The 13,337-nt window shown below is 59.7% G+C and overlaps 2 protein-coding genes across 4 annotated transcripts in view; one reads left to right on the top strand and one right to left on the bottom strand.

Annotated features, from left to right (window-relative positions):
- The window catches only part of LOC116157877 (uncharacterized), a 696,771-nt gene that overhangs the window by 432,266 nt on the left and 251,168 nt on the right, over positions 1-13,337 (top strand). The window lies entirely within an intron of this gene.
- On the bottom strand, positions 1,044-12,698 carry LOC135323204 (smoothelin-like protein 2). 3 transcript variants are annotated; one of them, XM_064495064.1, is made up of 6 exons: positions 12,246-12,698; positions 5,663-5,753; positions 5,091-5,333; positions 4,343-4,418; positions 3,214-3,396; positions 1,044-2,188 (listed from the first exon to the last, which is right to left on the bottom strand). In XM_064495064.1, the coding sequence occupies exons 1-6, from the start codon at positions 12,633-12,635 to the stop codon at positions 1,975-1,977; spliced, it is 1,197 nt and encodes a 398-aa protein (XP_064351134.1). In that variant the 5' UTR covers positions 12,636-12,698; the 3' UTR covers positions 1,044-1,974. The 3 variants fall into 3 exon arrangements, with proteins under 3 accessions (XP_064351134.1, XP_064351133.1, XP_064351132.1); XM_064495063.1 differs by lacking the exons at positions 1,044-2,188; positions 12,246-12,698 and adding exons at positions 5,438-5,539; positions 6,203-6,395; positions 11,748-12,223 and having other exon boundaries at positions 3,355-4,418; XM_064495062.1 differs by lacking the exons at positions 1,044-2,188; positions 12,246-12,698 and adding exons at positions 5,438-5,539; positions 6,203-12,223 and having other exon boundaries at positions 3,355-4,418.

The raw sequence follows: 13,337 nt of genomic DNA on the forward strand, positions 1-13,337 counted from the left end.
GCTCTTCGCGGACCCTCCCCCGGGTGAGGCGGGTGGGAGGCATCTTGCCCCGGGCTGCGGGAGGTGGGCGGGCGTGGACAAGCTGTCACACAGCGAGGCCACAGGGCTGTGTCTCCACCTGCCGCTGTGCCTCTGACTGCAGTAATTTAAAAAGTGAACACCTGTTAAAAATCCGTGGGTTCGGAAACCTAGTGTGTTCTGCATTTCCCCCCAGGACGCTCGCAGTCTTGATCCTGTTTTGATTCCTCCGGGAGCAGGGGAGTCTGTGCCGAAGTTCTCTGCGTGGTCCGCGGAATCTTCAAGGGTCCTTGAGACCTTTATTCAGGGGATCCACTAACAGCAAGACAGGATGTGCCTTTCTGACTCTCATTCTTTCTGGAGTTTTCCGGAGGCCCCACCAGGTGTGACGTTACCACAGGCTGCAGAAGCAGGGGTGAGAACCCAGCCGTCTGCTATTAAGCCGGACAGGCAAGGGATTGGCAAGACTGTAAAACGAAACCACTCTTTTATGGAAAACAGGCTCATAAAAATGTTACTTGTGTTAACATGTTTTCCACAAAAGAGTCCTCTACACGTAGATTCTGTGTTTGGGGATGAGCGGAAAATAACCAGAACTGGTTCACACTATGAGCAAAGTATTATACCAGTCAGTCAGTCAGTCAGTCTCCCAGGTGGTCTGAATTCCAGCTGAAGCTTCCCTCTCCCCTCGAGCAAGCTGCCTCCTCTCTGGCCCACGGGCACTGGATGGTTCCCAAGAACTCCTCCTGGTTCAGCATATTAAGTCTCTTCAAGGTCTTCTCCCATGAGACCTGGGAGCTCCCCTCAGATGGGGACGCCACTCCCCTCGCCAGTGTCGGTCTTCTCTGAATGTTCAGGAAACAGGAACCATAGCCACGCACTGTAGGGACATTCAGGTGAGACCGTGACTGTGGAAAAGCTGTGGACACGGAAAAGCACCAGATACACATGAACTTTAACAAAGATCTGAAAAGCTAAGCATAAATATGGACACCACATACCAAAGATGAGACAAAAGTCTGAAATGAGATGCTTGTCAAAAGTATTCTGAGACTTTATTAATTCGTACCTATTGAAGAAAAAAAAAACCCTATATACAGCTATGTGCACAAAACTCGAAAGACCAGAAGCAATACATCTCTCTGGCGTGGGCCTTACCATTACTCCTTATTTAAAACACACTAGATTTCCCCATGACTTTCAAAATGACATGGTCATTGTAGAAAATTTGAAAAATAGGAGAAAGCATAAGAAGGAAAATAAAAATCACCCATAATCCCACCACTCAGAGATAACTTAACATTTTTGCTGTATCTCTTCTATGCTTAAAAAAAAAAAAACATTTTATATGTGTTTTACACGAGTGACGTCACACTAAATACAGTTTTGTGTCCTGCTTTTTTCACTTCGCATGGCATTAGGAACATCTCCCCATGACGTTACAAAGTCTTGGTGAATATGAATGCACCGGCCACTTGTTCGGCCCCACGTGAGGACTGGGCGTTCGCCCCGGGCTGGGCACCACGCTGCCTGGATGGGGAATAAATAGAAGAGACGCCAGAAAAGCAGGTGCGGGATTGCTGAGTCCACAGCACAGATGAATTCTGGGCTGATCTCCTTCCCTGGGAGGGAGTCCGGCTCCGAGCAGGATTTCCCTGCTTCACATGAGGGCTTGCTGGCAGGTTCATTCATCTGAGATCAGGCCTGGCCAAGGTCTGTGTCACGAGGCTCTGACACGAAGGTCAGCCAGGATAGGGAGCATTTCTGAACTGACAGTGTCAGTCAGTGGAAAACGCGGCTCTGCTTGCTCCCCGGCTAGTTAGTTAACTCCTTTTCAGGAGCGAGGTTAGGAGGAGTCAGGGTCCTCTAAAAAGACCCTGCTCCGAGCAGCTTTGGGCTTTCAGCTCCGTGGCTGAGCGAGGGTCAAAAAGCAAGAGCAAATGAGAAAAAGAGTAATCACCCCAGATGGCTCAGGGAACAAGAGCAGGGTAGGCGGGTGATGTCCACTGCAGCCTCTGGACGGGGCCCAGCAGCCGGGCCAGCCTGCCTCGCCTGGTAGCCGATGGTCTTGCTGCGACACCACTCGAGCAGAATCTGCTTGATGCTGCTGGCGCTGGCCACTCCGAAGCTCTGTGAGCGCTTCAGCTTTGCCCGGGTCTCGCCCTTCCCCCTGCGGAGAGAGGGCAGGCCTGCTGGGGGCTGGGGGCCAGGGGGCTGCCTCTCAGCTGCCATCTGCTCCGGGAATGTGCCCCACCAGCTCTGCTCACCCAGGGAGATGCTCTGTCGGCAGGCAACCTCCCAGCCCCACGCCCACGTCCAGGCGTGCGCCCCGTGTCCCAGCTGCACTGCGTCCACTGATGGGGTCCGGCAGGACCAGCCCCCTTCCAGCCTCCAGGCCCCCTGTGTACTTCCCACACTGGCGATCCTGCGGCAGAGGACCTGAGCCCACATGGCCCATGCCCCTGCCCTCTGCTTGGAAAACCCTCCTCGCCTCCTCCATCCCACCCTTCCTCTGAGCTCCTTCCGAGGCCGCCCTCCCTCATGGTTTCCTATTCTAGGCCCCAAAGACACTCTTTATCGGCCAAGATCAGGTTGTCTGGGTCAGTGGGACAGTTCCTGTGTCTGTCCCCCTCACCAGAGTCAGAGCCTTGGGAGCCAGGACTGGGGGGTCATTGTCTCATAGGCCTGGGCCAACCCTAAATGTAACAGGAATCAATACCACTCACTGACAGGAGGGCTGGATAAACATGCAAAGGTGGCCCTGTTTCTAATGGGGCGGGCGGTGTAGTGTGACAGGGAGCCAGTGGTACTGGGGTCTCACTGTGTCACCTCCAGCTTCTGCTGGGAATCCCAGTGACTGCCCTCTGGTCTCCCCAGTCATGCCTGGAAACTAACCTGTCCAGTTGGATGAGGGATGTGGGTGTGAGGGTGCCTGGAGTTCCCTCTTGGAATGTGGGAGAGGGGCTGGGGTCTCATCACAGCCTCCCTTCCCAAAACTGGAGCCACCTGCCCCTCAGCCGGCCCTGTAGCCAGCCCTGACCTATGTCTTGCCTGAGAGGTCACATCTTGGGGAACTGCCCTCGGGGGAACAGGACAGGGCCAGCTTTGCTCTGCCTGCCTGCCTGACCCCAGTGTGGGCTCAGGCTTTCTTTGGGGGCCCAGACTGGTCTGGGAGGGTGCTAAGAGCATCCATACTTGCCGGCTCCTGTGTCCTGCTCCCATTTCTCAAACAATGCCTTCCGGGCCTGTGCCCCCGAGGTGCGGGGCAGCGTCTGCGACCGCACCAGCTCCCGGCGACGCTCCCCCTGCCGATGGGCCTGAGTCGTGGCTGGCGGCTGTGTGGAGGGGGGCGACTGGGGTGGCGTCACCCGAGGTGGGCTGAGGAGAGACCACCGAGTCAGGAGCACAGATCTGGCCATCACTAGCTCGCACAGGCCCCGGGCCTCCACCCCACTGAATGTGAAATGAGGCAGCGGCGGGGCTACAGGCAGAGAGGAAGCACCCCTGTTCCAGCCCCCAACCGGTTCCGCAGGTATTTGGAACTGAGCTGCTGTCTGAGGCCGGCCTAGCCAGCAGTGGGCCCCCTCTCTGCACATAATCGCCCCTCGGCAGGTGTCAATGCCTGGGGTGGGCGGGGGCGTCCTCCTGGCAGGACAAGCACCCAGAACCAGCCCCACCAGGATCAGGCCCCCTCCTCGCCACCACTAAATAAGATCCCCTCTGTTTCCCCCCTAAAACAGTTTGTCAGAAAGTCACAATTCTCCTTTTATTATTAAGAGGGGGAGAAAAAAGCCAAGCCAGCCCCCACCCAACACCCAGCTCCGATCACAGTCCAGAGGGCCTGGGGGCAGCGCATGGGGACAACCGGAGGCCAGGAGGCAGCCTGTAACACAGGGAAGCCCCCACAGACCTCCCCCAGGGTAAGGGCCTCTCCAGGTAACTCCTCAGTCCACAAGCAGGAAGCCCCCAGCTCAGAGGGAGCCTAGCCAGGATGGCTGAAGATCCATCCTGTGGGGACTGAGAAACTCTCTCCAATCTTTGGACAGACTTGCTTTGAAGGATCCTTAAAGAAACCAGCCCTCCGCCGTATTGTTCCAAACAAAACTCTCTACCAAGCTTCGCTGCCTCATTTCTCCTCTCAAACCCCACCCTGCGACACTGCTGCCTTAGTTCTCCAGAGGCACCAAGCCAAGGAAGGTGCCTCCTCCTGGGGTTGGCACTGGGAGCTCCGTGCAGGGGCCGGGGTAGCCTGGGTCCAAGGCCAAGGCCAGACACTTCCTGGGGAGTGACGACCCTGCCACCGGGAACAGGGGCCCTGACTCGCCTGTTATCGTTCCTGCTGGCCGTCACCCCCCCATAGCCAGAGCTGGACAAAGTCCGTGGGAGGGAAGAGTTCTTCTCTGCGGGACAAAGGGAGGGAGAGAAATAACAAACCCTGGCCTTGGGGAGGGCCACCACTGCCTGCCTCCCATCCTTTGACCCCACCCTGAGCTAGTCACCCAGCATCACTCTGGGCACTGGCAGGACCTCTGGGCTAAGCTGACCCTGCCTGGGCCAACAGTTGAGGAGAAAGGATGCTGGAACATAGAGCAATGACATAAAAGAGGTCCTTTACAGTACTCCTCACTGCATTTGAGAGCACAGAGCCCAGGGCCTCCTGTGCTGCATATCCAGTAGATACCATGTTACCAAGCCCTCATTCTGGAAATCCACAAAGCCCGACCCCAGGACACACCCTGGGGCCTGATCACAGGTCCAAGACAGCCCCAGGGGGACCATGCCAGGTTTGTTACACACAAAGTGTGCAGGGCAGGCGGCCACCTTCTAACCACAGCCTTGATCTGCAGTAAAAGCCATGGTCGTACCCCGCAGGATGAGGCTACTTCACAGCAGCTCTGGGAGAGGAGCCGGGAAAGATGGGCCCCATCTGATGGAGCAGGCGAGCTGGGGACGGGGGTGGCAGTGACAAGCACAGTGGGTAGGGCCCGGCCCCAGGATTTCTGAGTCTCCTGCAAACCACCCCCAGCCCCTGACCTCCCTCCCATTTTGAGGTCATGGTCTCCTGCTCCTACCACTGGGACTGGGAGTCCAGGATGTGCTGGCCTCGCTGAGGCTTGAGCTGAGGCCCCCCAGGATGGCAGCAGACGTGGGCGAGAGAGTTGTGGCTGAGGTCTCCCCAGAGAACTTCTCGGAGACTCGTGTGATGGCCGTGACTGGCTGGTGAGGCTGCCGCAAAGAGAGGCTCACAGGTCGAGGCTTGAGGGGCTCTGGTGTTGGGATGGTTTGGGCGGCTTCGGGGGGCCCATCACCCGGACCTGAAACAGGTGACCAGCAGGGGTCGGGGGGTTTCAGCCATGGCATTGACAGGGGCCTCAGAACCACCCAGGAGGACTCCAGCCTCTGTGAACTCTCCTCTCACCTCCTCCAGGAAGGCCTCCCTGATCACTCCTGCCTCCCTGATCTCCCCCTACTGGGGAAGTCTCACTGCTCCAACCAGAGGTGATGCCTGCTCCAACATTCCCTAATAGAGAGTTCAAGAAATAGTTGCCTGTCAGTCCACTCTCTACCCTGCTCAGTGCTTGGACAATTCCCCAGTCCCTGCGGGTATTCCTCCAGCCAGCCCTCCTGGGCCATCAGCCCCCACCTGCCCCAGGCTGGTGCCCGTTCTCCACGATGTACGAGTTTGAGGTTCTCCTCATCTCCGCCTCGCTGGCTTCGTCATGGTGATCCACACTCTACAGGGAGACAAACACCGCGGAGGCCCAGTCAGCCGGGGCCAGCTGCCCACCCCGAAATCACTTCCCAAAGCTCCCCCTGGTTCGAGCAGGGCAAATGCTTCTGAGAGAGACAGACCCCAGGAGGTATGGTGATGGGCCAGGGTCACCCAGGAGGCTAGGGGGACTCAGCCCCAGCAGTTGAGCCCCCGAGATCCTGGAGGCAAATGGCTCCACTGGACACATTCCAGACCCCCAAGATGCTAGGGACAAAAGTCAAGACAGAGTTCCAAAGGACTGTTCAAGGTGGCCCTACCCGTCCCCAAGGCTGGACCGGGTGACGGGGGCTGGGAGAGCCTGGCCCCTGCTCGTGCCAGGGGCTGCCTGTGTGGGAGCAGCCTAACCCAGCGACACATGGTCTTTCTGGGCCAACAATGGGCCTTGGAGCCAGCCCAATGGGGAAGCCTTACCATTGGATGCAGGGTCACAAGATTTGCCTGGATGTCCAGAGTACTGGGGCCTGACTGGCTCCTTGAGGCCCCTCCATCCCCTCTGGGCTGCAGCGGTGGGGAGTGTCATGCAGAGAGAGAGCCCAGACCAAGGGCCAGCAGGGGAACCCGCCATCCAGGCTGTGCTGCCGGCCCCTCCTGGGTCTCAGTTTCCCTGTTTGAGATAAGGGAGTAGGCTAAAAAAGCATCTACCACTTCAACCCCTTTTCTGGCCATGCCACTTAAACCAACATGCTCTGTCCTCCCAGGTAGGTGCTACCACACCCATTTTACAGATGGGACCCGAGGGCTCAGAAAGGGGATGTGTGCTGTCCAAGGTTACACAGTGAGCAGCAGCTGAGATGAGGCCAGGAGGGACATTATCCTCAACCTTGGCCCTGCCTTTCTCACAGTGAAGGAGGGTGGAGGGCTCAGAGCATCTGTGAGGCTGGTGGGTCGGCCTGGCAAGAGGGGTACACGGGCAGACGCCTATAAGGGGCTCTACCAAGAGCCCACAACGGGTGGCTTGAGAGGTTGGCCATACCTCTCCTTAGATGGCCGCACATCTCCAGATGGGTCCCCTTGTCTGCTAGGTTCCCAAATGACAAAAGCCCATCCCTGGCCCCCGACGGCTCATCCATGCCACCCTACCCATCCATGGGGGAATCAGTCTGGCGGGGGAGCCAGCACCTTGAGCAGGCGGCGAAAGGCTAGCATGAGGGCGCACGCCTGAGACAGACTTCACCCAGCCCAGGGGGTCAGAGAGAGCCTCCCAGAAGCAGCGGGGCTGAGCCAGCCTGGAGTGAGCCAGGCAGACCAGGAGTGGAAGCCATGCCCCGCAGAGAGACTAGTGTCTGCCAGAGACATCAAGGCACAAAGCATTCAGATCCAGTGGCTAGAGAAGCAGTACACAGTCCAAGGTGCCAGCCGGGAGAACTCGGACATGACTCCTTGGACAAGAAGGAACTGAAGGTCATCAGTTCTGGGTTTTAGGAACATCCTTCAGAAGCCAGTGAGACAGTGGCATGGAAGGGGGTGACCAGATGGCCAGGTACCTCCCTACTCCTGGGTAGGGACCCAGGGAGGAGAGATGGGGCAGTGAAGGAGTGGAGGGCAAAAGGGATTCCAAGGTTTGCAGGGAGTAAGTGAATGTGGAGGAGGGGGAGACATCACACCTCTTCTAGGCAGGGGCTTTGGGCCTGGCTGACGTGACCTGGGGGGGTGGGGTTGGTGGGAACTGCAGCCATGAGGCGCGGGGAAGAGGTCTGAGGGACTCTCCCTGATGGAAGAGGTAGGACAACGTTTACAGGCTGAGAGAAAGGCTCCAGCAGGGGGAGGGACACTCGGAGAGGTTGGGACCCTGGGGAGAAAGGAGAGGACGGGACTTGAGCCCGGGGAGAGACTGGGCTTGGAGAGGAGGTGACCATTCAACTTCCAATTCAGAAGGACGGAGCAGGAAGGGCTAGGCTCACTGGCAGGAACAGTGGAGAAGTTGAGGGCGGCCATCTCCTTGTGCCTCAGAGTGTGGAGGGCACCCCTAGAGCCACAACGAGCCTAACCTGAAGCCAGCTCAGCAGAAGGAGGAGAAACAGCCAGCCTATCCTGAATCCCGGACCCCACCTGTCACCAGGCTCTCAGCTCTGGGGGCCGTGTCCCCCTCCACCCCCCCATACTCTGGTCCGACAGGTTCCACAGGTCTACACAGGGGCCTGGAGAGATGGGCTGATGGTGAAACCATTTTCCCAGGAATGTGGGTCTCTCTGGGGGACGCCTGCCCATGCACGTTGCAGGCCCCTCACCTCCCAGGATGCCCCAGGGGACCAGAAGCCACAATCAGACAGGAAGTAGGTTCTGGACCAGGTGGATTCCTGCCAAGGGGTCTCCAGCAAAGCAGGAGGGAAAGGGGATGGGGGCTGAGTCATGCTGGGAGGCTGGAGTCCCAGGTTCCCCCTGCCCCTCCTCCCACATCCCCCACTCCAGGACTGGAACAACTGCTCACCTAAGGAACGGGCTCCAACCACGCCTCAGACCAAAGGGCTATTCAGAGACCACCCTCCATCCCACCACACAAGCTTGGGGGTCACCCCTAACCTTACGCCATGACTAGAGGCAGAAGCAGAGTCAGGCTGGGGTTTCTCTGTTCACAAAGCACTCATGCCTTCCAAGAGCAGGAAGGACAACTCAAGACAAACTTGTGAGGCCCAGGGAGTGGGGTGGGGAGAGTGGGGTATCCACCCCAGCGCGACCTGAGCCTCAAGCCACAGAGCTGGGCTGGGCCGTGGTCCCCAAGCCCACCCACAGGGCCCCCAGCTCCTTCCTTCCCTTCAGCCACAGGAAAGGAAACCAGGGGAGGGGACCTCTGTGTGCTGGGGCCAAGATAAAATCACTGGAGAGCCCAGAGGACGGGATGGGTCCTGGGAAGCTGGCTTGAGCACCTTCAAGCTCTGGGCTTTGTTTTAAGAAGGGGGAGGCTTCCAGGAGGGAGCCCAGGCCTGGGAATGTCAGGAAGAGAGACTGGGGATGGGTAAGTCCGAGTTCGGCGACCCTCTCCCTGGGGAAGTTTGCATACACTGCTGTGAGGGCAGGAATCTTAGTTTGGGCATCCCTGGTGCTGCCAGACCCCACACGGGCTCGTGCATGGACAGGGGAGCGTCTGTGTGCCCAGCACAGCCCCCGATGTGTGTGCGGCCAGAGTCCCCAGCCTGAGCCCCAGCCTGAGCCCCAACCTCGGCTGCCCCACCCTCTGCCTCCTCCACCCTCTGCCTCCTCCCAGCTCACACCATGGTTTTAAGGACTCATTTCAAACTTCTCCCCAAAGCATTTAGCACTCTTATCACACAGTGTGTCTGGGAAAGGAAGGCAGATAAGGCAAGTCTGGTTTCTTTCACGGTCAGACCTCGACGCTGCTTCTGCCAGTCACTCCTGAGAGGCTCCACTGCCTCTGACATGGGGACCTGGTGGCTCCTGCTCAGCCGAGGGACATTTCCAGGCCTGGCCTCAGGCTGCTACCATCCACTGAAGGTCCCCAGCCAGCTCCCTCCACTAGTCAGACCACCGCTGTGGCTCTGTGGACATGCTTACAAGCCAACTTGGCTGATGTCACCGTTATAGCCACCCAGCCCACGCAGCACAAGGGGCAAAGCAGGGCAGGGCCAATCCCCCTTAGAGACGAGGAAACTGAGGTCCAACTGAGAGATGTCCCCAAGGCCTCAGAGAAAATGCAACAAAAGCAGTTCTTGTTTGCTCCAGGGTCTCAGGCCTCCTACAGGGAGTCCTCCCTGATTTCTCCCACCCTACTGCCTTGCCCTCTCGCTCCTCCAGGAGCCTCCCTTACTACTCACTGCCTAGCAAGCTCAAGGTCTGCCCACACAGAAGCAGATTACTAGATCAACTCATTCTGCATTGACCCCAAGGCATACACATAGGTTGACTATGCCCCACCTCCAAACCCGGCAGTCCCGTTTGAATCAGAAGGAAACAAAAGGGTCTCAGCAAAGGGTCTCTAAGTCTCATTGCTGGTTACAGAGGGGCAGTGTAACACCAGCCCCCGCAATGCCTGACGACCACCAGCACTGGCTCTCGTGTGTGGATGAGACCCTCACACCCAGACCCCCTGGGGGCACAGACACAGGCGTATGAGAGGTCAGACAGCCCCGGCACCCAGCTGTGACTGTCCAGTCTTGCCCCGGAGCCCCGATTCCTTGTTCACAATCCAGTGTCCGATCACAAGCTGCCAGGCACAGCCCACGAGCAAGAACATGTGGATAACTCTGTGCAGCACCCCTCACTGCCAGAAACTGGCTGCGAGCCCGTGCCCGCACCCCTGAGAGGTGGGCTGCAAGAGAAGTGGGGAGCAGTGCCTCTGGTCGGGCGGGGGAAGCGGCCTCAGGCCCAGGGAGCTGGTGCTCAGGGGCTGCAGAGTGTCCGTCCGACCCCACTGGACACCTTGAGCGTCCTCCACCCGCAGTGCTCAACTACGCCTGCTGTCCCTCCTCCTCCCAGGCCTTCTGAAATCCAGAACCTACTCCCCAGCCGTGTCTCCCTCCTCAACCTGCAGCGGGCTGCAGCATTCCTGCTGACCCCCAATCTCTTCTTCCTGAAGGGGTCCCCTCTCTCGATGTCTAAGAGTGGGCTTTCCAGAGCCTCTGAGCTCCCTGGCAGCTCCTCAGCCTCTGCCCAGGGCTCCTGACTCACCGTCTCCTGCACAGCTGCCTGGAAGGCCTCACCTGATCTTGCTTCAACCACCAGCTCTGGCCTGATATCTCCCTAACCTCTGGCCTTGGCTACTCTCAGCCCACCAGATCTGTGACTCCATCTGCTCCAGGACAGCTTCACCTGGATGTCCCACAGCCCCACACCCTCAGCACAACCCAGACGGAAACTGGCATCTCCACCACATCTGTGCCCCAGTAGTCCCCCGGCAGGGCTTCGCTCTCTGCCCCCCTGCTCATATCCAAAGACCATCTCACCCTGATGATTCCCCCTTGGAGATCTCCGTCCAAGGCACCCCAGCTCTCCCGCTCCCCAGCGCTGCTCCTGCTATGGCCGTCGTCTCTTCTTGGACCATCACAACTAAGTCCCCCTATCTCCAGCCACCCTCCAACCTGCCATCCATTCTTGAGGGCGCTTGTCAGATACAAGGAGGACCCTGTCTGTCCCCTGCCCAGTGCCCCACTATCCCCATAACCCAGAGAACTAGCTTACCCCACATTGGCCAATTCCCACTGAAAAACTGTTAGACGACTGAAGACACATCTCTCACATGAACGCGTGGATTCGTGTACGTATACGTATTCATGTGTGACTCCAAGAGTAGTTTTCTAAAACTTGGACAGCTGCCTCCACATGCAGATGAGACCTCCACCCCAAAGCAAAGCCCAACTCCCTGGCCCAGCATCCGGGGGCCTTTACAACTCGCTCTTCCACTCTCATACCCACCAGGGTCCCTCTGGTCAGTGAGTCCTTTCAGGCCCTTAGAGGCTCTAGGCACAGCCCCCTACACCCGCCCCTGCACTAGCAGCAGCAGACCCTAAACCTCCAGCACAAAGCCGGCCTGAGACGCCCACTAGGACGGGACTGCTGTCCGGCTGCCTGCACTGCTGCTACGGCTTGGTCTGGGCCATCTCCCACCCAGGCTGGGACATCCAGGGGCAAGGGCTAATCTGATCCCCCTCCTCCTGGTCCCTTGAGGTGCAGCCCAGCCTACACAAGGACTCTGCGTGTGTGATGGATTGAACCAAGGAGGGACAGCAGGTGCAGGCTACCCAGACCATGGAAACCCAAGCCCAGGGCACATGCCTGGGCAGGGTGGAAAATCCCACCTAAGGGCCACTGCACACACCATGGGAACATTCTAACCTGCCACTCCAGGAGGCCCCACGCTCAGGGGAGTGACTGGTCCACACCGGCCTCTGCCCCACCCCCACGCGGTGTGGGCCTCTGGCCGGTCACTGACCCCAGAAATCTAGACTGCCCACGGCTCTTTCCCCCTGGTTCCCCTGTCTCTTCTTTCACGGTAAGGATTTACCCCTGCAAGTTTCCAAATGCCCGGCTGCACCCCAACAGACTGCATTCTCCTCCGCTCAACACACAGAAGGGCTTGAGTTCTCAATCCAGGTTAATCAATAACTCAAGCCGTCAGAGTTCAGTGAAGCGGCAACGCGGGGAGCGCGTGAATGGAGGGGGGGGGTGAAGGGTTGCCGACCATTCCAAGACACAGGCCCGGGCAGTGTCGAACAGAGAGGGGCAGCACTTCAGCGCCCAAGCCCTTAGTGCCAAGGCACAGTGGAGAGAGGGGAACAGAACAGGGCACGCCTGCAAAGAAGGGAGGGGCCCGAGACAGGTGCAGAGGGCAGGCTAAGCCGGTTTCTCCGAATGATGGCCGGACCCCCACAACCGAGTCGCAGCGGCGGGTGGCGGGACAGCCCCGGCACCGGCACGCACTCCGGACCTAGCGGCGGCGGGGGTCGCGGAGTCCCCCTTCCCCGGCGCCTGAGCACAGACGCCCGCGCTCCCCGAGGCTCACCTGGCCGCGGCCGGACAGCGAGAAGGTGGCGTGGCTGGCGAAGCGCGCGGTGCCCAGGCGGGGCGCACGGTCTGGGACGCCGGGGGCGGGCGGAGGGCTCGGCGTGCCGGGCGCGGGGGTCAGCCCGGTCGCCAAGCCCAGCGCCTCCACCTGGCGCGTCAAGCGCTCGAGTTGCGTCTGCAGCCGCTGGTTGTCGCGCTGCAGCTCGTCCACCGTGCGCGCCAGCGGCCCGGCCAGGCGCAACGCCTCGGCCACGCGCTGCTCCATGCCGCGCTGCAGCCCCTGCATGTCCTCGTGCAGCGCGCGAACCGCGCCGTCCAGCGCCGCCTCGTAGCGGCCCAGCGCCTCGTGCACCGTGCGCGCCTCCTCGGGGTCGGGGGCCGGCTCCATGGCCGAGCCGGGCGGGCGGGTCTCTAGGAGAGCGGGTCTGGCCCAGTGAGCAGCCGAGCTCTGCAGCTCTGAACCACAACTGGCCTCCCAGGGCTGGGTTCACCTGAGGGGCGGTGGGAGGGGCGGTTAGAGGGCGGGGCGAGCCCGGCGAGCCCCGGGAATGGGCGCCGCTTGGGGGCGGGGCCTGGGGGCGGGGCCTGGCGGCTCGGGGTCACCCCCAACCCCAGCCCCTGTGACCCACGCGATGCGGCGAGGGGGAGTGTCGCCAGTGGCGCCTGAGAAGAGCTCGCCCAGCCTCTCGTCTCCCTCGGTGCGGAGCTCAGGGGGAGTGCCAAGGCGGAGACCCCCTTGACCCTGGAGAAGCAGTGTGCGACATGTGGGAGGGACTGCCGGCCGTCAGAGGAAGGCCTCGACCCCCAAGTGGACTTGATTTAGGAGACAGCGGACGTGGGTTATGCGTTCCCACGGGGCTCTCACTCTCAGGGCCCAGGTACTACTGGGGGTAGGGATCCCCCAATGCTCTGGGGGACCTGAGAGCGGCAGCAGTAACCCCCAGAACTGTCACCCTGTGCACATGACTGCCCGCTCTAAGCCGTGGACACGGCCCTCACAAGCACATACTGACGTGTGGCTTCTTGGCCTGGAATTTCTTGCACCTAAGGGAGAGGGAGACAGGTGGTGAGGTCCCTCCTTGTCTCTGCA

Source organism: Camelus dromedarius, chromosome 16, assembly GCF_036321535.1.
Source record: "Camelus dromedarius isolate mCamDro1 chromosome 16, mCamDro1.pat, whole genome shotgun sequence".
NCBI lineage: Eukaryota > Metazoa > Chordata > Mammalia > Artiodactyla > Camelidae > Camelus > Camelus dromedarius.